This window comes from Monodon monoceros, unplaced genomic scaffold, assembly GCF_005190385.1.
Source record: "Monodon monoceros isolate NGI ecotype Baffin Bay Population unplaced genomic scaffold, NGI_Narwhal_1 Super_Scaffold_9, whole genome shotgun sequence".
Classification (NCBI taxonomy): Eukaryota; Metazoa; Chordata; class Mammalia; order Artiodactyla; family Monodontidae; genus Monodon; species Monodon monoceros.
The window spans coordinates 42159989-42179777 of record NW_021703786.1 but is presented as its reverse complement, the minus strand read 5'-3'; the positions used below and the strand labels follow the sequence as shown (position 1 = coordinate 42179777).

General features: G+C 51.1%; 1 protein-coding gene across 6 annotated transcripts in view; it reads right to left on the bottom strand.

Moving 5' to 3' along the window:
- Nucleotides 1–19789, bottom strand: part of ELAC2 (elaC ribonuclease Z 2) — a 30462-nt gene that overhangs the window by 2423 nt on the left and 8250 nt on the right. For 2 of the 6 annotated variants that reach the window (XR_003791895.1, XR_003791896.1), the window contains exons 9-23: nucleotides 9799–9857; nucleotides 9638–9710; nucleotides 8947–9059; nucleotides 8649–8744; nucleotides 7554–7853; nucleotides 6266–6384; nucleotides 5184–5280; nucleotides 3980–4118; nucleotides 3714–3752; nucleotides 3446–3555; nucleotides 3038–3137; nucleotides 2805–2925; nucleotides 2588–2666; nucleotides 1986–2130; nucleotides 808–1624 (exon numbers count right to left, since the gene is read on the bottom strand). Coding sequence is in view for 2 of the 6 variants with exons in the window: in XM_029211386.1 (XP_029067219.1) it covers nucleotides 1406–1624; nucleotides 1986–2130; nucleotides 2588–2666; nucleotides 2805–2925; nucleotides 3038–3137; nucleotides 3446–3555; nucleotides 3714–3752; nucleotides 3980–4118; nucleotides 5184–5280; nucleotides 6266–6384; nucleotides 7554–7853; nucleotides 8649–8744; nucleotides 8947–9059; nucleotides 9638–9710; nucleotides 9799–9857 (1809 nt within the window). In the remaining 4 variants the exon portion in view is untranslated. The other 4 variants (XR_003791894.1, XR_003791897.1, XM_029211387.1 and 1 more) reach the window with 4 other exon arrangements.

Below are 19789 nucleotides of genomic sequence, written 5' to 3'. Positions count from 1 at the left end.
CTGGAGGTCCCAGGTGAATAGCAATAACCCTGTTACCCGAAGCTCAGACAGGAAGGGGAAACCAGCCCGCGGAGACCCCAGGCCTGTGCCCTCGGCCCGGAGCGCTTTGCTCACCCTCCCCACGAAGCGCCCCCCCCCCCACCACCCTCAGGGAGGTGACCCGGGGAGCCTGGTCACAGCTGGGATGAAGGGAGTGAGAAATAGATTCGGGTCATGCATGCGAAGCCCAACCTTACAGTTTTATCCTTTTACAATAGACAGGCCTATACAGGATATAATATTTGTATATATGAAATCTATATTTGTTTAATTTGAGCCATTCAATCCAAATCCGTGTACAGGTGTACAATGAGAAACTTAAATGCTTATTTTTCCCAACAGAAAGTGTAAACTAACCCTCCTCCGACAGTGGGGTTTGCAGACTTTCGATGTTAAAGGCTTTGCTCGCTTGCTGGCGGGGCAGTTCAGTACCCAATTTGTAATGAGGCCCCGGGGGGTTGAAAGTGAGTTACCTTTAAATACATGTACAAACAGTCGTCAATGGTAATGGTATTAAAATAGATTTATTATCCCTGAGTGTGGCCTATCTTGTTTTAATAACAAGCTCAAGGGGCCACGGGAGTTGATGCCAGGCGCTGCCTCGGGAGGGACCCCGAGGGCACGGCAAGTCCAGTCCTTGGTCTGCGTCTCCCAGCACCTGAAACTTTCAAGCTCCTTCTCTAGTCTCCCGGGAGGGAAGAATATGCAAATGCTAGAGGCATCTTTCTTTGAAAAATTCTCTCTCTCACTTTTCAAACAAACACTAACCTCAGTGTTGTTCATCCTCAAAAAGGAGGGCACTGGAGCCACCCCACGTGGTATTTCTCAGCACTCTGTAGGGCGGTGAGTGGTTCTCGTCAGGGGCAAGCAAGGAACCGGCCTCCTCTTTCGCCGGAACAACGGGAAGGCTTGCGTTTCCCCGGAACAACGGGAAGGCTTGCGTTTCCCCGGAGCCCCTGCACGGCCGGGCCCGGCCTACCACGGCTGTGAGTCTGCACAACTTGACTTCTGCCAAAAAACCAGGCTGCTGAGGTGTGGTGTCTCCATGGGGGGAGTGGTGTCTCCATGGGGGCAGGTCCCAAAGGGCCTCACCACGATCAAACTGTTTCCGGGCACCCTGGGTCCCCAGCGGTGGCACAGGGACAAAGCACTCGGGTTCCAAACATGACTTCACTGTGTTCCATCCTTGGAGACGCTTTTCCTGGAGGCTTCGCGTCCACAGCCGCCTCTGGGTACAGAGGGGACGGCTGGGCTGCAGCGGGGGGTGCGCCCTGACTGCACCTTGACAGACCGAAGACGCAACGTGCATGGAGTCGACGACGGCCTCCTCTCCTCCAGCGCGCAGCGGCTCTGCAGCGCCGCGTCGCTACTGGGCCCTGACCTTCTTGCTCTGCGGGCTCGGGGGCTGCTCGGCAGGGGCCCGTTTCCGCAGGGGCTCCGCATCCCCACCAGCGAGCAGGGCCGCCCGCACCTGCCGCAGCTCCCTCCGCTCCCGCCGCTCCGCCATCTCCTCCAGGTCCCCGGCAAACAGGGCCTTCAGCGGCGTCATCAGCTTGGGCACTGTTGGGAGGTCCCCCAAGCTGACCTACGAAGCGAGACGAAGCAGAGACTGGGGTGAGGCCATCAAGGCTCCCAGGCACTGGCCACACCCCCATCGGCAGATGCAGCCATCATGTCAGGCCCAGCCGGGCAGAACCCGGGCACCCCCATGCCCAGTGGTGGGGACAGGCCCAGCTTGACCACACAGGAGGAGGACACTGCCTCCCAAGCTTGTGCAGAAGCTCAGATGATGTCACTCTGGGCACCGACGGGGCCTCCAAGAGGCTCTCAATGGACGGCCCCGTGCCAGTCGTGCTGGGCAGTGGCCCGAGTCTGGCCACCTGCGCGTGGATGGAGAGCGTCTCAGCCCCGCCCACCCCACCTGCCCTGCCCCAGCGGTCCCGCACCTTCATGTGGTCGAAGGCAATGCCGACTTTCTCGTTGAAGTCGGGGCTGAAGAGTGGGATCTTGGCGTAGCGCTGGCTGAAGTGGTTCAACACGATGAACCCTGCGTTCATCCGCATGCCCACGCCGATGGCCTGGGAGGTGGTGCTGCAGAGATGGGGCAACACGAGGCCGGAGGGAGCGAGTCACGCAGACCCCCCCGCCCAGACTCTGCCCGTCGGACACCCGGGGGCGGGGCTCCCTGCTGCCCAGCCGGTCTTCCCACTGCCCCCAGGGGAGCCCAGGCTCTGTGCTCTCAGACCTCCCACCAGTGAGCGCCTCTGAGAAAAGCAGGGGCTGCCGACTTCGGGCAACACGCTCTTCCCTTAAATAGCGCAAGATCCGCCCCCGGCCTCCCACTTATTCAGCGTTATTTCCAGTTCTTTCCCGAGCCGCGCCTCCCCCAGAATCTTGCCTGGAGGGCGCTGCAGAAATAAAGACAGAGGCTCAGGAGACAACTGCCTGGGGTCGGAAGCCCCCAGGGCCCCCGGAGGGAAGCAGACCAGCCCAGCATCAGCGGGGAGGAGCGGGGACCGGCTGACGCAGGCTCAGGGGGCTCCGCTACCTGTGTGTCTTTTCCACGGCTTCCTCTTCCAGGCCATCTTCCAAGGTGGCCTCGTGGATCAGGAGGGTGGCGTCCTTCCCTAGAGCGTAAGCACAGGCACTCTGAGAATACCGCCCGGCCTGGGGTGCCCACTTGTCCCCGGGCCCTGGGAGGAGGCTGCGAGTCAGGACGACAGCCAGAATCGTCGGGGGGACCAGAGGTGGCTGCCCCTGCTCACCCATCTGGACCAGAGCCTCACAGGGCATGGTGTCCCCCGAATAGACAACCTTCCAGCCGGACGTGTGGACCAGCGCGCAGCCGAAGGCGTGCTTGCAGTGCCGGACCAGGCAGGTCTGAAACTGAGGAAGCGGGTGACGGGCTCGTGGCCCAGCTACCGCCTCGCCCCCTCCTCCCCAAGTCACACGCCCCTGTCCCCCAACCTGCCCTCCCGTGCCCGGGCCCTCCCCTAACCTCCTCCAAGCCACAGGTTTCGAGCAGCAAACTAATCAACCTTTCCACTTTGGGGTTGGAGACCTCAGCTCCCTTCTGAAGGCATTTGGCAGGAATAATACTGTGAGAAGATTAAAAAACAAACATTTAATCTGAAGTTCAAGTCACTGACTGGAGAGGACCCCCAAATCGCTATGATAAAGAAAATTTAATTCTGTCATTGAGGCAGGGAGCGAGGGCACTCGGCCCTGGAACTGTGTCTGGGGGAAGTGTTAGCAAAGATCTAGGATCGGGAACAGAAGTGAGGACGGCCGAGGAGAAACATGTCGAGGCAGAGGAACGTTTAGAGGTGGGAACCGCCTCACCGTCTCCCTGCGGTCCGAGCCTGCCTCGCACGCTCACCGTCCAGGGCCCGTGCTGGGCGCTCACCTGACGTGGTGCAGCAGCGGCTGGCACTGGGTATGATACTGCTGGAGCCAGGCCCGCAGCTGCGTGGGGGCCACTACGAGCAGCGGGTGGCACGGCTTCCCCAGCGACACCTGGAACGGGGAGATCAGAGCGCCGAGTGCACGGTGCGCGTTGCAGGGAAAACGGTGTGCTGCGGCCCGAGGTATGGCTGTGCGCACATGTGCATGTCTGTGTGCATGCGCTCATTCCAAAGAAAGACAAAAGGGCAGTCCAGTCCTGCACAACTCACCAGAGCCCGCTCCCTCTGCAGCAGGATGTTCAACAAGCCCTGGGAAAAAGGAGGGGACACAGATCAGCCACGTCCACACCCGACCTCCTTCCCGCGTTGGGGCCCCTGGGTGCCCAGCACTCTAACAGACCCAGCCGCCCGCCTCCGGGCGAGGGCAGCTCCGAGCAGCCGCGTGGCGAGGTGAGACGCACGTGGCGCCAGGCTCGCAGACAAGCCCAGGCCCGGGCGGAGGTGCACGGCCAGGAAGAGGGAGGCGGCCCGCTCACCGTGTGGTGGTCCGCGTGCAGGTGGGACACGAACACGGCGGCGAGGGTGCCCAGGAGCTGGTCTACTTCGTCCCCGTAGTGGCGGCACAGCTGCCCAAAGGTGCCCTCCCCGCAGTCCAGCAGCAGGGACGCGTCGGAGCTATGGGAGGAGATGGTTTGCCCTCAGGGAGGAGGGCAGGACAAGGCTGGGTGCCCGTCTCCCGGGACCGCTCAGTTCCTCCCGCGGGAGCCGCTGTCAAGGAGATGGTGGTCTCACACGTCCATCCTCGTGACACGAAATACTGTCGCAACGCTCTGTGAAGTTAAGTGCACGGAGCGTACCTAGAGCTACACAGATGCTGGGCACCCAAGAGAGTTTCTGCGGAAGGAGAGGGTGAGGACATGAAATCCACAAGACTCTACTTAGAAGGAACGTGGCGACAGCCGCTGTGGCCGCCAGGAGACCCCGAGGCTCTGCTTTAGCTGGCGCGGCCCGGAGACAGCGGCTGCACCAACACCCTCCGGGAAAGGCTGGGGCCGCTTCCCGCCAGCTCCTCCGTCACAAGAGAAACACGTCCCAGACCCGTGCGCTTCTGCTGTCGGGGTGCCCCTTACAACTGCCAAGTATGCTTAACGCGTTATTTGGCTGTTAGCCATCCACCACCAGCACCCGGGTGACAAAGCAAAACTTAAAAACGAGCCTGGCTTCCCGCAGACGGCCCTGGTCCGCCTCCCTGCAGACCAACACCACCAGGCAAACCCAGGAGCCCCGAAGCCGCTCCGCACCCCAGCGGCACCAGTGAGGGGCCATGTGACACAGAGGCGGACCTGAGTCCTGGCCTGGGTCTGCCCCACCGCCAGCCGTGAGCAGCCTAGGGCAGGTGCACCGATGACGGGGGTGCAGGAGGTGGCCAGTCACTGGTTCACAGGAGGGACGTGGAAACTTAGCGAGACGGCCCCTCAGCAGGGCGACGGCATACACGATACACGTCAGTGGTTTGCATCCAAAGACGTAACGGGCGGCCAACTTGGGTGACTCCCTCCAGTCCAGCTAGCTACGGAGGCCGAAAACCGCCTGCCCCCGACCCCCACCGGGCCCCCAGCCAAGATGGGCCTCCAGGGACATACAGGCTGCACCTCAAGGTTAGCCTGGAGGGTGGAGCAGGGTCTGCTGAGAAAACCCCGGGCTCCCCGCTGACAGGCGCCTCCTGTGCAGGAGTAATACCTGATGTTGATGAGGGTGGAGCTGACATTCCGGATCTTCATGGGGATCGCGGACCCCGTTCCGAGGAAGACCACTTCTGGATACCGGCTTCTCTTCTCTACGGAAAGACACACGTCAAGTTGTTCACTTCTTCGGGTCAGAAGTGAGCCAGCACTGGAGTTAAGTCCAGCTCCCCAGGAGGGGCTGGTGGTCTGACCTCCTTACACACGGGCCTGGGGCGAGGGGCCCCGGCGCTGCCTGGGAAGGAGAATGAAGGAATTCCACGGGCCTTTCTTCAGCAGAGTTGCTCTAAGTGTTAAATAGCAAAGGCCACCTTTTCATGCTACAAGTCAGCATTTATCTCTCGGGGCTGGGGACCCCCGGCACAGGCCCTGCTGCACTTTGCAGTGGCTCCGAGGGGGGCCAGCTCCCCAGAGAAGAGGCAGAGCCGCCTAGATTCTGAAGATGGGACCCCACTCAGCCTGACAGGCCCCGGGTGCACGTTTACGAATGTAATCTAAATGGACCTTTAACGTGCAAACCAGAAACCCATCTCAAGCCCACGGCACGTGCAGCCAGGAGGGCATCTTAAAACACCGGCCTGGTGCCAGCTGGGTTAAACCTGAGCCCGCCCTCTGGTCCGGCCTTGCTTCTCCGCCTCGTTCGTGAGCTAAACACAACACTCCCCGGGAAACCAAGTACGAGAAAGAGGTCCCGGAGTTCCCCAGACTGCTCTTCCTGTCAGGGCGGTGAGAGCCCAGCAAGGTGAGTGCCATGGCCAGAACCTTCCATGGATCCTTCCCGGCAACACCAGGACTAGACTGCCAGCCCTGCCCAGGGCCTCACAGGAGGCCCCAGACCCGCCGCACTCAGCTCAGCGTGGGCCTCGCCAGGACAGCCTGGGCACTGTCACCTAGCCTCCAACCTGACCGGTCCGGGCGGGGGCCGGCACTGGTGGTCTTAAGTGGAGGCCAGAGAAGCAGTGGCTTCAACAGGTACACGGGGCTCGACGGGGCCACGGTGACCCTCCACTCAGTGCTGTGCGAACAGCTGCAGGAGGGCACAGGCCAGGAGACACCGGGGCTGGTCCCGGTCTGGCTCACCCGCCGGGGCCGGGCCGTCCTGCACAGTCTTCCTGTACTCCTGCACGCTCTCCTGGAAATTGGGCAGCTCCAGGGCCTCGGCAATGAATTCCTCAGGGTCGCAGGTCATGATGGCATCCCTGCAAGAAGGCGGCATCTCAGGGCATCAGGGGAGCGTGTGGCCCCAGGCAACCACCCTGCACAGCCAGCTCAATCCCTGGGGACCGCCTGCAGAAAGTGCTTTCAAATCTAAGTGACTGGGGCCTGGGGCAGCTCCGCTCTCCTGCCCGGCAGACCTTCTCCCAGCTCAGGGGGTCTCACAGTTCCGGCTGCTCAGAACCTCTCTGCTCAAAGCGGGACGGGGCTTTGAGCTGAGAGGCGGGGGGGACGGTGTGGGCACTCTACACAGCCTCCTGACCTCTGCTCACTACACCCACTAGCATCGGGCATCCCCCGGGGCTGAGGGAGGGAAGCGGGCCCCTCAAGGGCCCCAACTGTTCACCGCGACAGTGCCCGGTGTCCAGCAGTGGTCCGGAACGGGGTCTGCCCGGACACAGACACCACGGCGTGCACAGGACTCTTCCAGTTATTCAGGGGTGAGATTTTAGAAGTTAAAGATGCAGGGCAGTAAGCACCTCTCAGGTGACTGGCTGGGGTGAACGCTACAGCACCTTTCACCAGGTGCCTCGGGCAGTGCCGCCCCCGACCCGCTAACCCCCCTGTCACAGTCACCCTAAGGGAACACGGTTCTCCTCAAGGACTTTTATATAAGGCACTTGTTTCGTTACAACAGCAAAAAGCTGGAAATGCCTCCAACGCACCAACACCCGTATCTGGAACACGGGCGACAGTGTCCTTACGAAGCCTATCATGACGCGGGAAAAGACTGGCAGCGGGTCAGGCCCTGAACCCGCGGTGTAGACGTGTATTTTAACACATCCCCACGTACTCAAAGATAAAAAATGCAAAATGTTAACCATCGCCGGGTCAGGGTGATGGGATTAGGGCTGACTTTCTTCACCCTACGCTCACTCATTTTCTACATTCCAAAACAACGCACACATGGCTGTTAGCAGAGGCAACTTTCAGGAAAGGACGGCCGTCAGCCCCCGTCTCCCCGCCTCCCCAGGTCAGCTTATAATGGGACGCAGCCACCGTCTGCCACCCATCGTCTGTGGCTCTTCCCGGGTCCGACGCGGAGACCACGCGGCTGAGCAGCCTGCGCCACTGACCCCTGGGCCCCACCCCCACCCCCGAACGAGCCTGACACGCCCTGCCCCCCGCACCCCCCGACTGAGACCACACCCACCTCTGCCACTCGCGCCGGGGCCGGAGCTGGTACTTGAGGAGACACTGGCCGCGGACCAGGGGCACGCAGGGGGCAAGCCCTCCTTCCTGCAAAAGACAGAGCCGCGGTCTGCTGGGGGCAGCTGCCTGGGGGGAGGGCAACGGGCCGAGCTGAGCCACTACCTGGGGGCGGAGGCTGGCGAGCGGGGGGAAGATGCCGGGGTGGATGAGGCTGAGCTGCGTCTGGATCTTGTGGCTGCGGAGATTGTGGACCGACTCACAGTGCTCGTTCAGGACCAGGTGCTGGGTGTCGGGCCCGAACCTAAGATGGACGCGCACACCATCAGCACAGTGTCCTTCTGGGAAGACTCCCACCCACGGGGCGGCACCGGGGGTGGGGCGGCCAGGTACTGGGAATGTTCAAGAGGGTGAGCGACCTGTCCACCGAGGTCACCCTACGTGGCCAGACGCAGCCCTGCCCCTCCTCCTCCGAGCCCGGCGTCTCTACAAAGTCAGAGGCCCTGGGTGTGGGGGAAGAGCACCCGGAAAGCCAGGGGCAAGTACAGCGCTGGGGACTTGGACGCACAGGGAGCACGAGGGGAGAAAGAGGAAAACTGTGATGGGCGTCAGCACTCAGACCCCGAGGGGCAGAGGACCCGGGCGCCGAGGAGGGACTGCCGGGGCCGGCGGGGGAGGGCAGTGTCACCACATGTCATCACGCGCCCAGGTCCAACCCCAGCAAGTCCTTCCACCCGGCGCCGGCCTCGGCCAACGAAACCAGGAGAGTAGGACCCGTCCTCCCGGTCACTGAACGTGGGTTGTCGGCAAGATCGGGAGAGGGAAATGAAGCGCGTTTGCTGCCTGACGTGTCGCGGACGTTCAATAAACTGAAGCTGCGGCTTTATCCTTGCAAGACTCTTCTTTAGTAAACATGCACGGGATGGTCCAGAGGCAGGATTTGTTCAGAGCTCGGGAAACCAGCCCCAGGCAAGCAGGGACGGTCTTCACAGCGGGGACGCCCCCAGGATCCAGGGAGGCTGGGAACCCCAGGGAGAGCTCAGGCGGGGGGCAGGGGGGGGGCAGTGGAACCGTAGCTGGCATGCGCCGGGGCTCCTACCTCTCCATCCACTGCTGATATCTGCTATCCAGGAGCACGTGCTCCGGGGTCATGTGGACCACCAGGGCCACGGGGGCTTCGGCTTTTCCTTGGAAACTGGGAGGAAGGAAGCAGGGGGCTCTGTTGGGTCAAGTGGTGCAAACTCAGGACACGCAGATCCGGGGCCGGGCAGCCAGGGAGGGCGCTGCATGGAGCCGTGGTGGCCCAGGCCTCGGCAGGGGCAGCCACAGGTCAGTGCCAGGCCGGCCTTCCCGAGCAGTGTCGGCTCTCACCTCTCCGCCCGGAGACCCCTCCTTACCTCCTGAAGGTGGCATTCTCACAGAGGGGCTGAATGAATCCTTCGTCTGGACATTCTACCACAACGAAAGTGACCCTGGGGTCTGGGGCGGTGCAGATCTCTTCAGGCAAAATCTGTGAAGTCACTGAGGTCAGGATGTGCTCCCAGGGCAGGCCCTGGAGTCACCTGCTAATGCCGCATCACCCCCTCCAGAGAAGCGCCGACATAAGACCACCACCTGCGCCCTTCTCGCCCTCTCCGCTGACACGCAGACAGGCGGCCGCCGGCTGGCAGAGGGCATTGCACACCTGAAGTGGCCAGACGGCCCAGCATGGCACGCACGGTTCTCTCGGGTCGTGTGGTCCTGACGTCCTCACATCTCGTGACAACATCATTCCCTTGGGCCACACGTCTGAATTCCACCCTTATGGGGTCCACCCTGAGCTCAAGTACAAGGGGAAGCATCCATCCTATAAGGAGACCCCCAAATCCTAAAGAGACAACCTCCAGAAACGGCCCCACACGGCCAGCGCTGATGTGCACGACAAGCCTAGACAAGAGACCCTACTTTATCGCTCAGCTAACTGCTGAAATCCAAGCTGTTCAGTGCCCTCAAAAGTGGTGTCTGCAGGGCCTGACCCAGGCAGTGACTCTGTCCAGCGTCCCGGCCCCTGCCTGTCACTGCTGAGACAACAGCAACAGGGCACCTCACCTCTCTTCCTTCGAATGTGATGCTTTTCCCGTCCTTGACAGCAGCAATGATGGGCGCAATGGCAGCTGTTCCGCTGAAACGAGAGGCGAGGCCTCGGTGAGGGCGGGGCTCTGGGAGCTCAGCGAGCCCGGCGAGGCCCCCCAGCTGTCCCCGCCACTCACACTGGGAGGCCCAGCTCCTTCGCTTTGAGTACTAAGAAGTTTCCCTTCTTCATGTGGAGCTGTAAGGAAGAGATCTCCATGTAATTCCAGTGACTGATGAAGAAGCTTGGTTTTCATCATTCGTTTTGAAATCAGTTGAGTTTAGCACTAAAAGCTGAATGATTTAAAACCAAGGTGTTTTATTTCCCATTAACTCCTTACACATCTAATAAAATGCAATCCATTTCCACATCAAATCAGATGTGTCCTCCAAGTACCTGGAGGAGAAAACACTGTTGCTTTTATTATCCTGCGCAGGTCAACTAACAGCCAAAGGAGTGTCACCAGAACACGTTCTAGCAGAAATGATCGCGCAACCACCATGCGACACGGCATTCCAGTGACAAGGACAGGGTAGAGCGTGTGCATGGTTTTTCTCCTCTACTTCTCACGTATTTGGCAAAACTGTGCTGTTGTTTTTATACGAAGTTACAATAAAAAGTTCTCAGTATTCTCTTATTATGTTAAAAGGGAAACCAATAATCCTAACACAAAACCTCGTAATCATTCTGTACTTAAAAACTCATGTCCCAACGTTTTAGAAATCCACATATTTCACACCTAATAACAGGAAAAAGTCAGAAACGGCATAAAATGTTAATAAGTCTTTCAGGGTTGACTTATATTTGAATTTCATTTTCTTCCTTAGATCTTTAGAAGCTATTTGCTTTTCCTTTTAACTTCCTGCATTTAGGACACTACTCTTAGGGCTGAGCCTCCAGTTTGGATCCGAAAGCCTTATTAGGACTCTAGGATTTTCTATCTTGGAAAACGTTATCCTAGAGGAATGATGACAGCTTAACGTGAGCACGTAATACAAAGATGACAGAACTTAGATGACACCTTCAGATAACGACATTAACAAGCACTGTGGTGACCACAGACCCAGATGAAACTGGATGGAGGCAAAATGTTTCTAATGTTTCACAGGAATGTCAGGCCTAAGGCCGGCAAAACCCGTGCCTCCACGACAAGCCCAGTTCAACCCGTGGAGAAAGTTGTTCCCGTCTGAAAACCCAACGCCAGCTCACAGGCCCCAGGGCAGCAGACGGCTGCCCGAAGCTCAGGCTCCTATCGGACAAGAGCTTCTCAGACCCTCACACCCAGAGCCTATTTCTCCCACCTCCCAGAACTTGAACTAGCTTTGCTTTACCGCCTTCTGAACCCTGTGCCGAGAAGCAGCCCATTTTCAGGAAAGGGCAAAGGGGCTGCAGGATGACACAGCGGGAGCAGCATGCACCAGGTGGGAGGAGCCAGAGGCCAGGACGCAGCCCGCAGCGACGCGGCTCCCAGGACAGCTGCCCCCAGACAGCGCCCTGATCGCACAGGACACACCATGCTCGACGTGATCTGTTCAGGAAGGACTGATGCGATGCCACTCAAAAGATTACCACGTAAACTGCTCTAGAAAATTATTCTGCTGCCTAAAAATTCAGACACACAGAAGTAACAAGCCTATGGGCAACAGTACTTAACTTTTACAAAAGTTAAGTACTTTTTATATCTAAGTAAAATAGATATAAACTATTTTTATAGATATAGATATTACTTTTTACTATCTAAGTAAGTTGATAGAAGTTATACTGGCAACAATCTTACAACTAACAACTAATATTACTACTAACCTTTCATAACTGTGTTCACTTGCTGGTGTTAAAATTTTTTACAAATGGATGAAAATTACAAATGTATTTTAAAATCAACTTTACCAAGTCGACTTTAAATCATATATATTGCTTTAAAAAAAAAAAAATCAAAGCTCACGAAAAAGCAACGTAGTCTTACCGGAGATTAGACAACTGTTTGCCGCAGGTTCTAGTAAAATAAAATTTTAATGCAGAGTCCTACTAAAAGTAGGCAATTAGTCAGATCTGAAAAACACGTGATTGTAATAACATTTTCATAGAATTTGACCAACTCCAGTTTACCAATCTAGGCCTCTGTGAATGCTAGCCAATATTAAAATTAGTCCAGTGTCGACCCACCAAGGTCATGTGACTTTTCTGGACTGTTAAACTTTGTTGTAATAAAATGAGAGAGAAAAAAAAATTAGTCCAACGTCATAAGCTTAACGACTACAGTAAGATGATATAAAACAGAGTTGAAGGAGCCTAAATAAAGGCCTGATTCATTTGAAGGGAAATGAAGCTTTTTATGAAAAAGTAGTCTTTTGATCCTTCTCAAACTCTTCCAAAAAATCGAAGAGGAGGGAACACTCCCAGACATTGTATGAAGCCACCATCACCCGATACCAAAACCAGACAAAGACAACACCAAAAAAGAAAATTACAGGCCAGTATCTTTGATGAATATAGATGCAAAAATTCTCAACAAAATATTAGCAAACTGAATCCCAACAACACACAAAAAAGATCATACACCACGAAAGTGGGATTTATCCCAGGAATGCAAGGATTCAATATATGCAAATCAATCAATGTGATAAACCATATTAACAAACTGAAGGATAAAACCCATATGACCATCTCAATAGATGCAGAAAAAGCTTTCAACAAAATTCAACACCCATGTATAATAAAAACTCTCCAAAAGGTGGGCAGAGAGGGAACCTACCTCAACATAATAAAGGCCATATGTGACAAACCCACAGCAAACATTATTCTCAATGGTGAAAAAACTGAAATGATTTCCTCTGAAATCAGGAACAAGACAAGGGTGCCCACTCTCGTCATTATTATTCAACATAGCTTTGCAAGTCCTAGCCACGTCATTCAGAGAAGAAAAAGAAAAGGAATCCAAACTGGCAAAGAAGAAGTAAAACTGTCACTGTTTGCAGGTGACATGATACTATATATAGAAAATCCTAAAGATGCCAGCAAACTACTAAAACTAATCAATGAATTTAGTAAAGTTGCAGGATACAAATTAATACACAGAACTCTCTTGCAGTCTTATACACTAACAACAAAAGACCAGAAAGAGAAATTAAGGAAACAATATTCCACTCACTGCAACAAAAAGAATAAAATACTTAGGAATAAACCGACCTAAGGAGGCAAAAGACCTGTATGCAGAAAACTTTAAGATACTGATGAAAGAAATCAAAGATGACACAAACACATATAGAGATATACCATGTGCTTGGATTGGAAGAATCAATATTGTGAAATGACTATACTACCCAAAGCGATCTACAGATTCAATGCAATCCCTGTCAAACCACCAATGGCATTTTTCACAGAATTAGAAGAAAAACTTTTACAATTTGTATGGAAACACAGAAGACTGCCAATAGCCGAAGCAATCTTGAGAAAGAAAAACAGAACTGGAGGAATCAGCCTCCCTGACTTCAGAGTATACTACAAAGCCACAGTAATTAAGACAGTATGGTACTGGCACAAAAACAGATATATATACATATATATATATATATATATATGTATATATATCTCTCTCAATGGAACAGGATAGAAAGCCCAGAGACAAACCCATGCATATATGGGCACCTAATCTATGACAAATCAGGCAAAAACATACAATCGAGAGGGCTTCCCTGGTGGCGCAGTGGTTAAGAATCCGCCTGGCAATGCAGGGGACACAGGTTTGAGCCCGGGTCCGGGAAGATCCCACATGCCGCAGAGCAACTAAGCCCCTGCGCCACAACTACTGAGCCTGTGGCTCTGGAGCCCGCGAGCCACAACTACTGAAGCCTGCGTGCCTAGAGCCCGTGCTCCGCAGCAAGAAAAGCCGCCACAATGAGAAGCCTGCGCACCGCGACAAGGAGTAGCCCCCGCTCGCCGCAACTAGAGAAAAGCCCGGGCGCAGGAATGAAGACCCAACGCAGCCAAACAGAAATAAAATAAATTTTTAACACTTAAAAAAATATATATTATATGGAGAAAAGACAGCCTCTTCAGTAAGTGGTGCTGGGAAAACTGGACAGCTACACATAAAAGAATGAAATTGGAACACTCCCTAACACCATACACAAAAATAAACTCAAAATGGATTAAAGACCTAAATGTAAGGCCAGACACTATAAAACTCTTAGAGGAAAACGCAGACAGAATGCTCTTTGACATATATCACAACAACATCTTTTTCGACCCATCCCCTAGAGTAATGAAAATTAGGTTCCATTAAATGGAACCTAATGAAACTTAAAAGCTTTTGCACAGCAAAGGAAACCATAAACAAGACGAAGGGACAACCCTCAGAATGGGAGAAAATATTTGCAGACAAAGTAACTGACAAAGGATTAATCTCCAAAATATACAAGCAGCTCAAACAGCTCAATATCAAAAAAACAAACAACCCAATCAAAAAATGGGCAGAAGACCTAAATAGACATTTCTCCAAAGAAGACAAACAGATGGCCAACGAGCACGTGAAAAGATGCTCAACATCACTAATTATCAGAATAATGCAAATCAAAACTACAATGAGGTATCACCTCACACTGGTCAGAATGGCCATCATCAAAAAATCTACAAACAATAAATGCTGGAGAGTGTGTGGAGAAAAGGGAACCTCCAATACACTATTGGTGGGAACGCAAACTGATTCAGCCACTGTGGAAAACACGGAGTTTCCTTAAAAAACTAAAAATAGAACTACCCATTACTGGGCATATACCCAGAGAAAACCATAATTCAAAAAAATACATGCACCCCAATGCTCATAGCAGCTCTATTTACAACAGCAAAGACATGGAAGCAACCTAAATGTCCATCAAGAGAGGAATGGATAAAGATGTGGTACGTATATACAACGGAATATTACTCAGCAATAAAAAGGAACGAAATTGGGTAATTTGTAGGGACGTGGATGGACCTACAGAGTGTCACACACAGTGAAATAAGGCAGAAAGAGAAAAGCAAATGTCATATAATAACGCATATATGTGGAATCTAGAAAAAATGTATACGTTATCTTATTTGCAAAGCCGAAATAGACACAGACGTAGAGGACAAATGTATGGATATCAGGGGGAAGCGGGTAGGGTGGGAGGAATTGGGAGACTGGGATTGACACATACACATTATTGGTACTATGTATAAAATAGACACCTGATGGGAACACACTATATAACACAGGGAACTCTACCTAATGCACTGTGGCCACCTAAATGGGAGGGAAGTCCAAAAGGGAGGGGATATCTGTACGTGTATGGCTGATTCATTTTGCTGTGCAGTGCAGGCTAACACACATTGGAAAGCAAACATACTCCAATAAAAATTAATTAAAAAAAAAAGCAATCCAGAAATATTTCTGCTGTAATTTAAAAAAACATGGGGTCCATAGACAAAATGGAGTATTACTCAGCCATTAAAAAGAAAAAATGAAATAATGCCATTTCCAGCCACAGGGAAGGAGGTAGAGGTGATCGTACTAAGTGAAGGTAGTGAGACAGGGAAAGACAAGTATCCTATGACACCACTCATGGGTGGAACCTAAAAGTGGATACACATGAACTTTACAAAACAGACACAGCCTCACGGACTCAGAAGAGAAACCTGTGGTTACCGAAAGGGAAAGGTGGTGGGCAGGGAGACATGAGCAGGTTGAGGTTAACATATACACACTCCTATTTATAAAATAATCAACAAGGACCCAGGCTACAGCACAAGGATCCCTACTCAACACTCTGGAATAACCGATATGGGAAGAGGACCCGAAAAAGCACACAGATAGGTCTATGTATAAGGAAATCAAGTTCCTGTACACGGAGGAAAAAACAGCAGTGATAACAAAACCCGCAACGCTGTAAATCACCTACGCTCCAATAAAAAATAAAATTTAAAATAGAAAAAAAAGAAATGCCAAATCTGTGCCCCTCAGGCCTTGGTGCCCTGAGCTGGTGTCACATCCCTGGAGCCCGAGCAGGCTTGGGGCCCAAGGCTGGACCGCCAAGGGCTAAGGGAGCCAGGGAGGACATGCCAGCAAACGAGCCCCGCACCCTCTCCAGACCCAGGCGGGTTTATTCCTATTAACAAATGGAAGGATAAAAACCATATGATCAGCGAAACCAAGCAGGGTGCGCCCAAAGGATGGTGGAGCCCACGCGTGGAAGAGCTCCGAGTCCACGCCTCCTTTGGGTCGCCCCACCTTCCCACGGAAGACAGCACCCTCGGCAGAGCGGTGACGCTGGAGTGGGGACTGGCTGAAGGCGGGCCGGAAGGGGTGAGGGGAAGAAGTCCCGAGACACAAGCCTGGGGCGTTTCTTCTGGGCCATTGGCCTCTAACTGGCAACCCAGGAACAGCACTTTGCCTCAGGCTCTGGTTGCCGGGGACCCAGAGCCGGTCACGGAGAAATGCTGCCGCCTTGTGGCCGTTTCCCGTAACAACAACTTTAAAACCAGTGCTGAGGGGCACTCGATCTTCACAAGGCCTGCGGGGCTGTGAATGACACCTGCCCTCAACAAATGCCCTGGGGTAAATCATCGGAAAAGAATTCAAAACGGGGCTGACTTTCAACAGGCCAATTTCAAGAGGTAAATTATGCACACACTGTATTAAAAAATAAAAATTAAAAAAGCACATGGAAAGACACTCAACATCAATCAGTATTAAAGAAATGCTAATCAAAATTACAATGAGGTATCACCTCACACCGGTCAGAATGGTGTCATCGTCAAAAAAAAGTCTACAAAGAATAAATGCTGGAGAGGGCATGGGGAAGAGAGAACCCTCCTACACCGTTCGTGGGGATGTAAATTGGTACAGCCGCTATGGAGAACAGCATGGAGGTTCCTTAAAAAACTAAACGTAGAGTTAGCATATGATCCAGCAATCCCAGTCCTGGGCTTAGATCCGGAGAAAATCCTAATTCGAAAGGATACAAGCACCCCTATTTTCAGGGCAGCACTATTTACAACAGCCAAGACATAGAAGCCCCCAAATCGTCCAACGACAGATAAATGAAGCATATGTGGTACATATATGCACTGGAATACTACTCGGCCATAAAAGAGAATGAACTAATGCCATTTCCAGCAACAAGGATGGACTGAGAGATTATCATACTCAGTGAAGTAGGTCAGAGAAAGACAAATATCATCAATTACAGGTGCAATCTATACTTCGTACAACCCAACTAATTTACAAAAGAGAAACAGACTCACAGACTAAGAAAACTTATGGTTATCGAAAAGGAAAGATGGGGGGGAATAATTTAGGAGGTTGGTTATATTCAGTCGATATTCAAAAAGGACCTACTGAATAACACAGGGAACGCTACTGAACACATTGTAAGAACTTACTTTGGGGAAAAGAAACCGAGGAAGAATACATATACATCAACGTATAACTAAATCAAGTTCCTGTATGCCTAAAACAAACACAACCTTGGAAGAAATCAACTCTACTCCAATATAAAATAAAAATTAAAAGAAAAGAAAAAGAAAAAACAAGAGTGGAGCATGGAGAAGTGCTGCCGCCTTGTGGCTCTAACAACAGCTTTGAAACCCGTGCTGATGGGCACTGAATACTCACAAGGCCTGTGGGGCTGTCAAGGAAAGACACCTGTCCTCCAGAAATGCCCCAGGTAGGGCATCGCAAAAGAATTCAGAAGAGGGCAGACACTGGAGAAGCCAGTTTCAAGAGGTGCGTTTTACTTACCCCGTTTACAAAAAACCACATGAAAAGATGTCCAACACTGCGAAATATTAGAGAAATGCAAACCAAAACAACGAGGTTATCACCTTACACTGGTCAGAACTGCCACTGTCAAACAGTCGACGAACAATGAAGGCTGGAGAGGGTGTGGAGAAAAGGGAACCCTCCTGCACTGTTGGTGGGAATGCAGACTGATCCAGCCACTACGGAGAACAGTATGGAGGGTCCTTAAAAAACTAAAAACAGAAATACCATATGACCCAGCAATCCCACTAGAGCCAGCAATCCCACTACTGGGCATATACCCTGAGAAAACCATAATTCAAAGAGAGACATGCACCACAATGTTCACTGCAGCTCTATTTACAATAGCCAGGACATGGAAGCAACCTAAATGTCCATCAACAGATGAATGGATAAAGAAGATGTGGTACATATATACAATGGAATATTAGTCAGCCATAAAAAGGAACAAAATTGGGTCATCTGTAGAGATATGGATGGATCTAGAAAACTGTCAAACAGTGAAGTAAGTCAGAAAGAGAAAAACAAATATCATATATTAAAGCATACATGTCGAATCTGAAAAAATTGGTGTAGACAATCTTATTTACAAAGCAGAAATAGACACAGAGATGTAGAGAAGAAATGTATGGCTACCAAGTTGGGGGGCGATGAATTGGGATATTGAGGCTGACATGTAAACACTGTTGATACTATGTATAAAATAGATAACTAATGAGAACCTACTGTATAGCTCAGGGAACTCTACCCAATTCTGTGGTGATGTAAATCAAGGAAATCCAAAAAAATAGGGGATATATGTATACGTATAGCTGATTCAATTTGCTATACGGTAGAAACACAGTACTGTAAAGTAACTATACTCCAATAAAAAAAAATTAGTACGTCAGCAGTGTAACAACTACAGGAAGATGATATAAACTAAAAGAGGCGAAGGAGCCTCAATAAAGGCCTGATTCATTTGAAGGGAAATGAAGCTTTTTGTGAAAAAGTAGTCCTTTAAATCCTTCTCAAACTCTTCCAAAAAATTGAAGAGGAGGGAACACTCCCAAAGACATTCTATGAAGCCATCATCACCCTGATACCAAAACCAGACAAAGACAACACCAAAAAAGAAAATTACAGGCCAGTATCTTTGACGAATATAGATGCAAAAATTCAACAAAATATTAGCAAACTGAACCCAACAATACACAAAAAAGATCACACACCATGACCAAGTGGGATTCATCCCAAGTTCACAAGGATGGTTCAACATACTCAAATCAATGTGATACACCACGTCAACAAAAGACAAAAAACACATGATCATCTCAATAGATGCAGAAAAAGCATTCGACAAAATTCAGCATCCATTCATGATAAAAACTCTTATCAAAGTGCGTAGAGAGGGACCACGTCTCAAGATAATAAAAGCTATTTATGACAAACCCACAGCCAACATAATACTCAATGGTGAAAAGCTGAAAGCCTTCCTGCTAAAATCTGGAACAAGGATGTTCCACTCTCACCTCTTCTATTCAACTTAGTACTGGAAGTCCTAGCCACAGTAATCAAAGAAGAAAAAGAAATTAAAGGTATCCAAATTGGAAGGGAAGAGGCAAAACTGTCATTATTTGCAAATAATATGATACTATATATAGAAAACCCTAAAGACTACACACAGAAACTACCAGAACTGATAAACCAATTCAGCAAGGTAGCAGGATACAAGATTAACATACAGAAATCAGTTGCATTTCTTTACATCAACAATGAAATATCAGAAAGGGAATGTAAAAAAATAATACCTTTTAAAATCACAACCCAAAGAATAAAATACTTAGGAATAAACCTTGCCAAGGAAGTGAAAGACATATGCTGGGAACTATAAAACATTAATAAAGGAAGTTGAAGATGATTTAAAGAAATGGAAAGATATCCCATGCTCTTGAATAGGAGAAATTAATATTGTTAAAATGGCCATACTACCCAAAGCAATCTACAGATGTAATGTGATCCCTATCAAATTACCCATGACATTTTTCAAAGTAGAACAAACCTAAAATTCATATGGAACCACAAAAGATCCAGAATTGCCAGAGCAATCCTGAAGAAAAAGAACAAAGCAGGAAGCATAACCCGCCCCCAGACTTCAGACAATACTACAAAGCTACAGCAAGCAAAACAGCATGGTACTGCCACAAAAACAGACAGATGGATCAATGGAACCAAAGAGAGAGCCCAGAAATAAGCCCACACGCCTACTGCCAATTAATCTTCAACAAAGGAGGCAAGAATATACAATGGGGAAAACAGTCTCTTCAGCAAGTGGTGTTGGGAAAGTTGGACAGCCACATGTAAATCAATG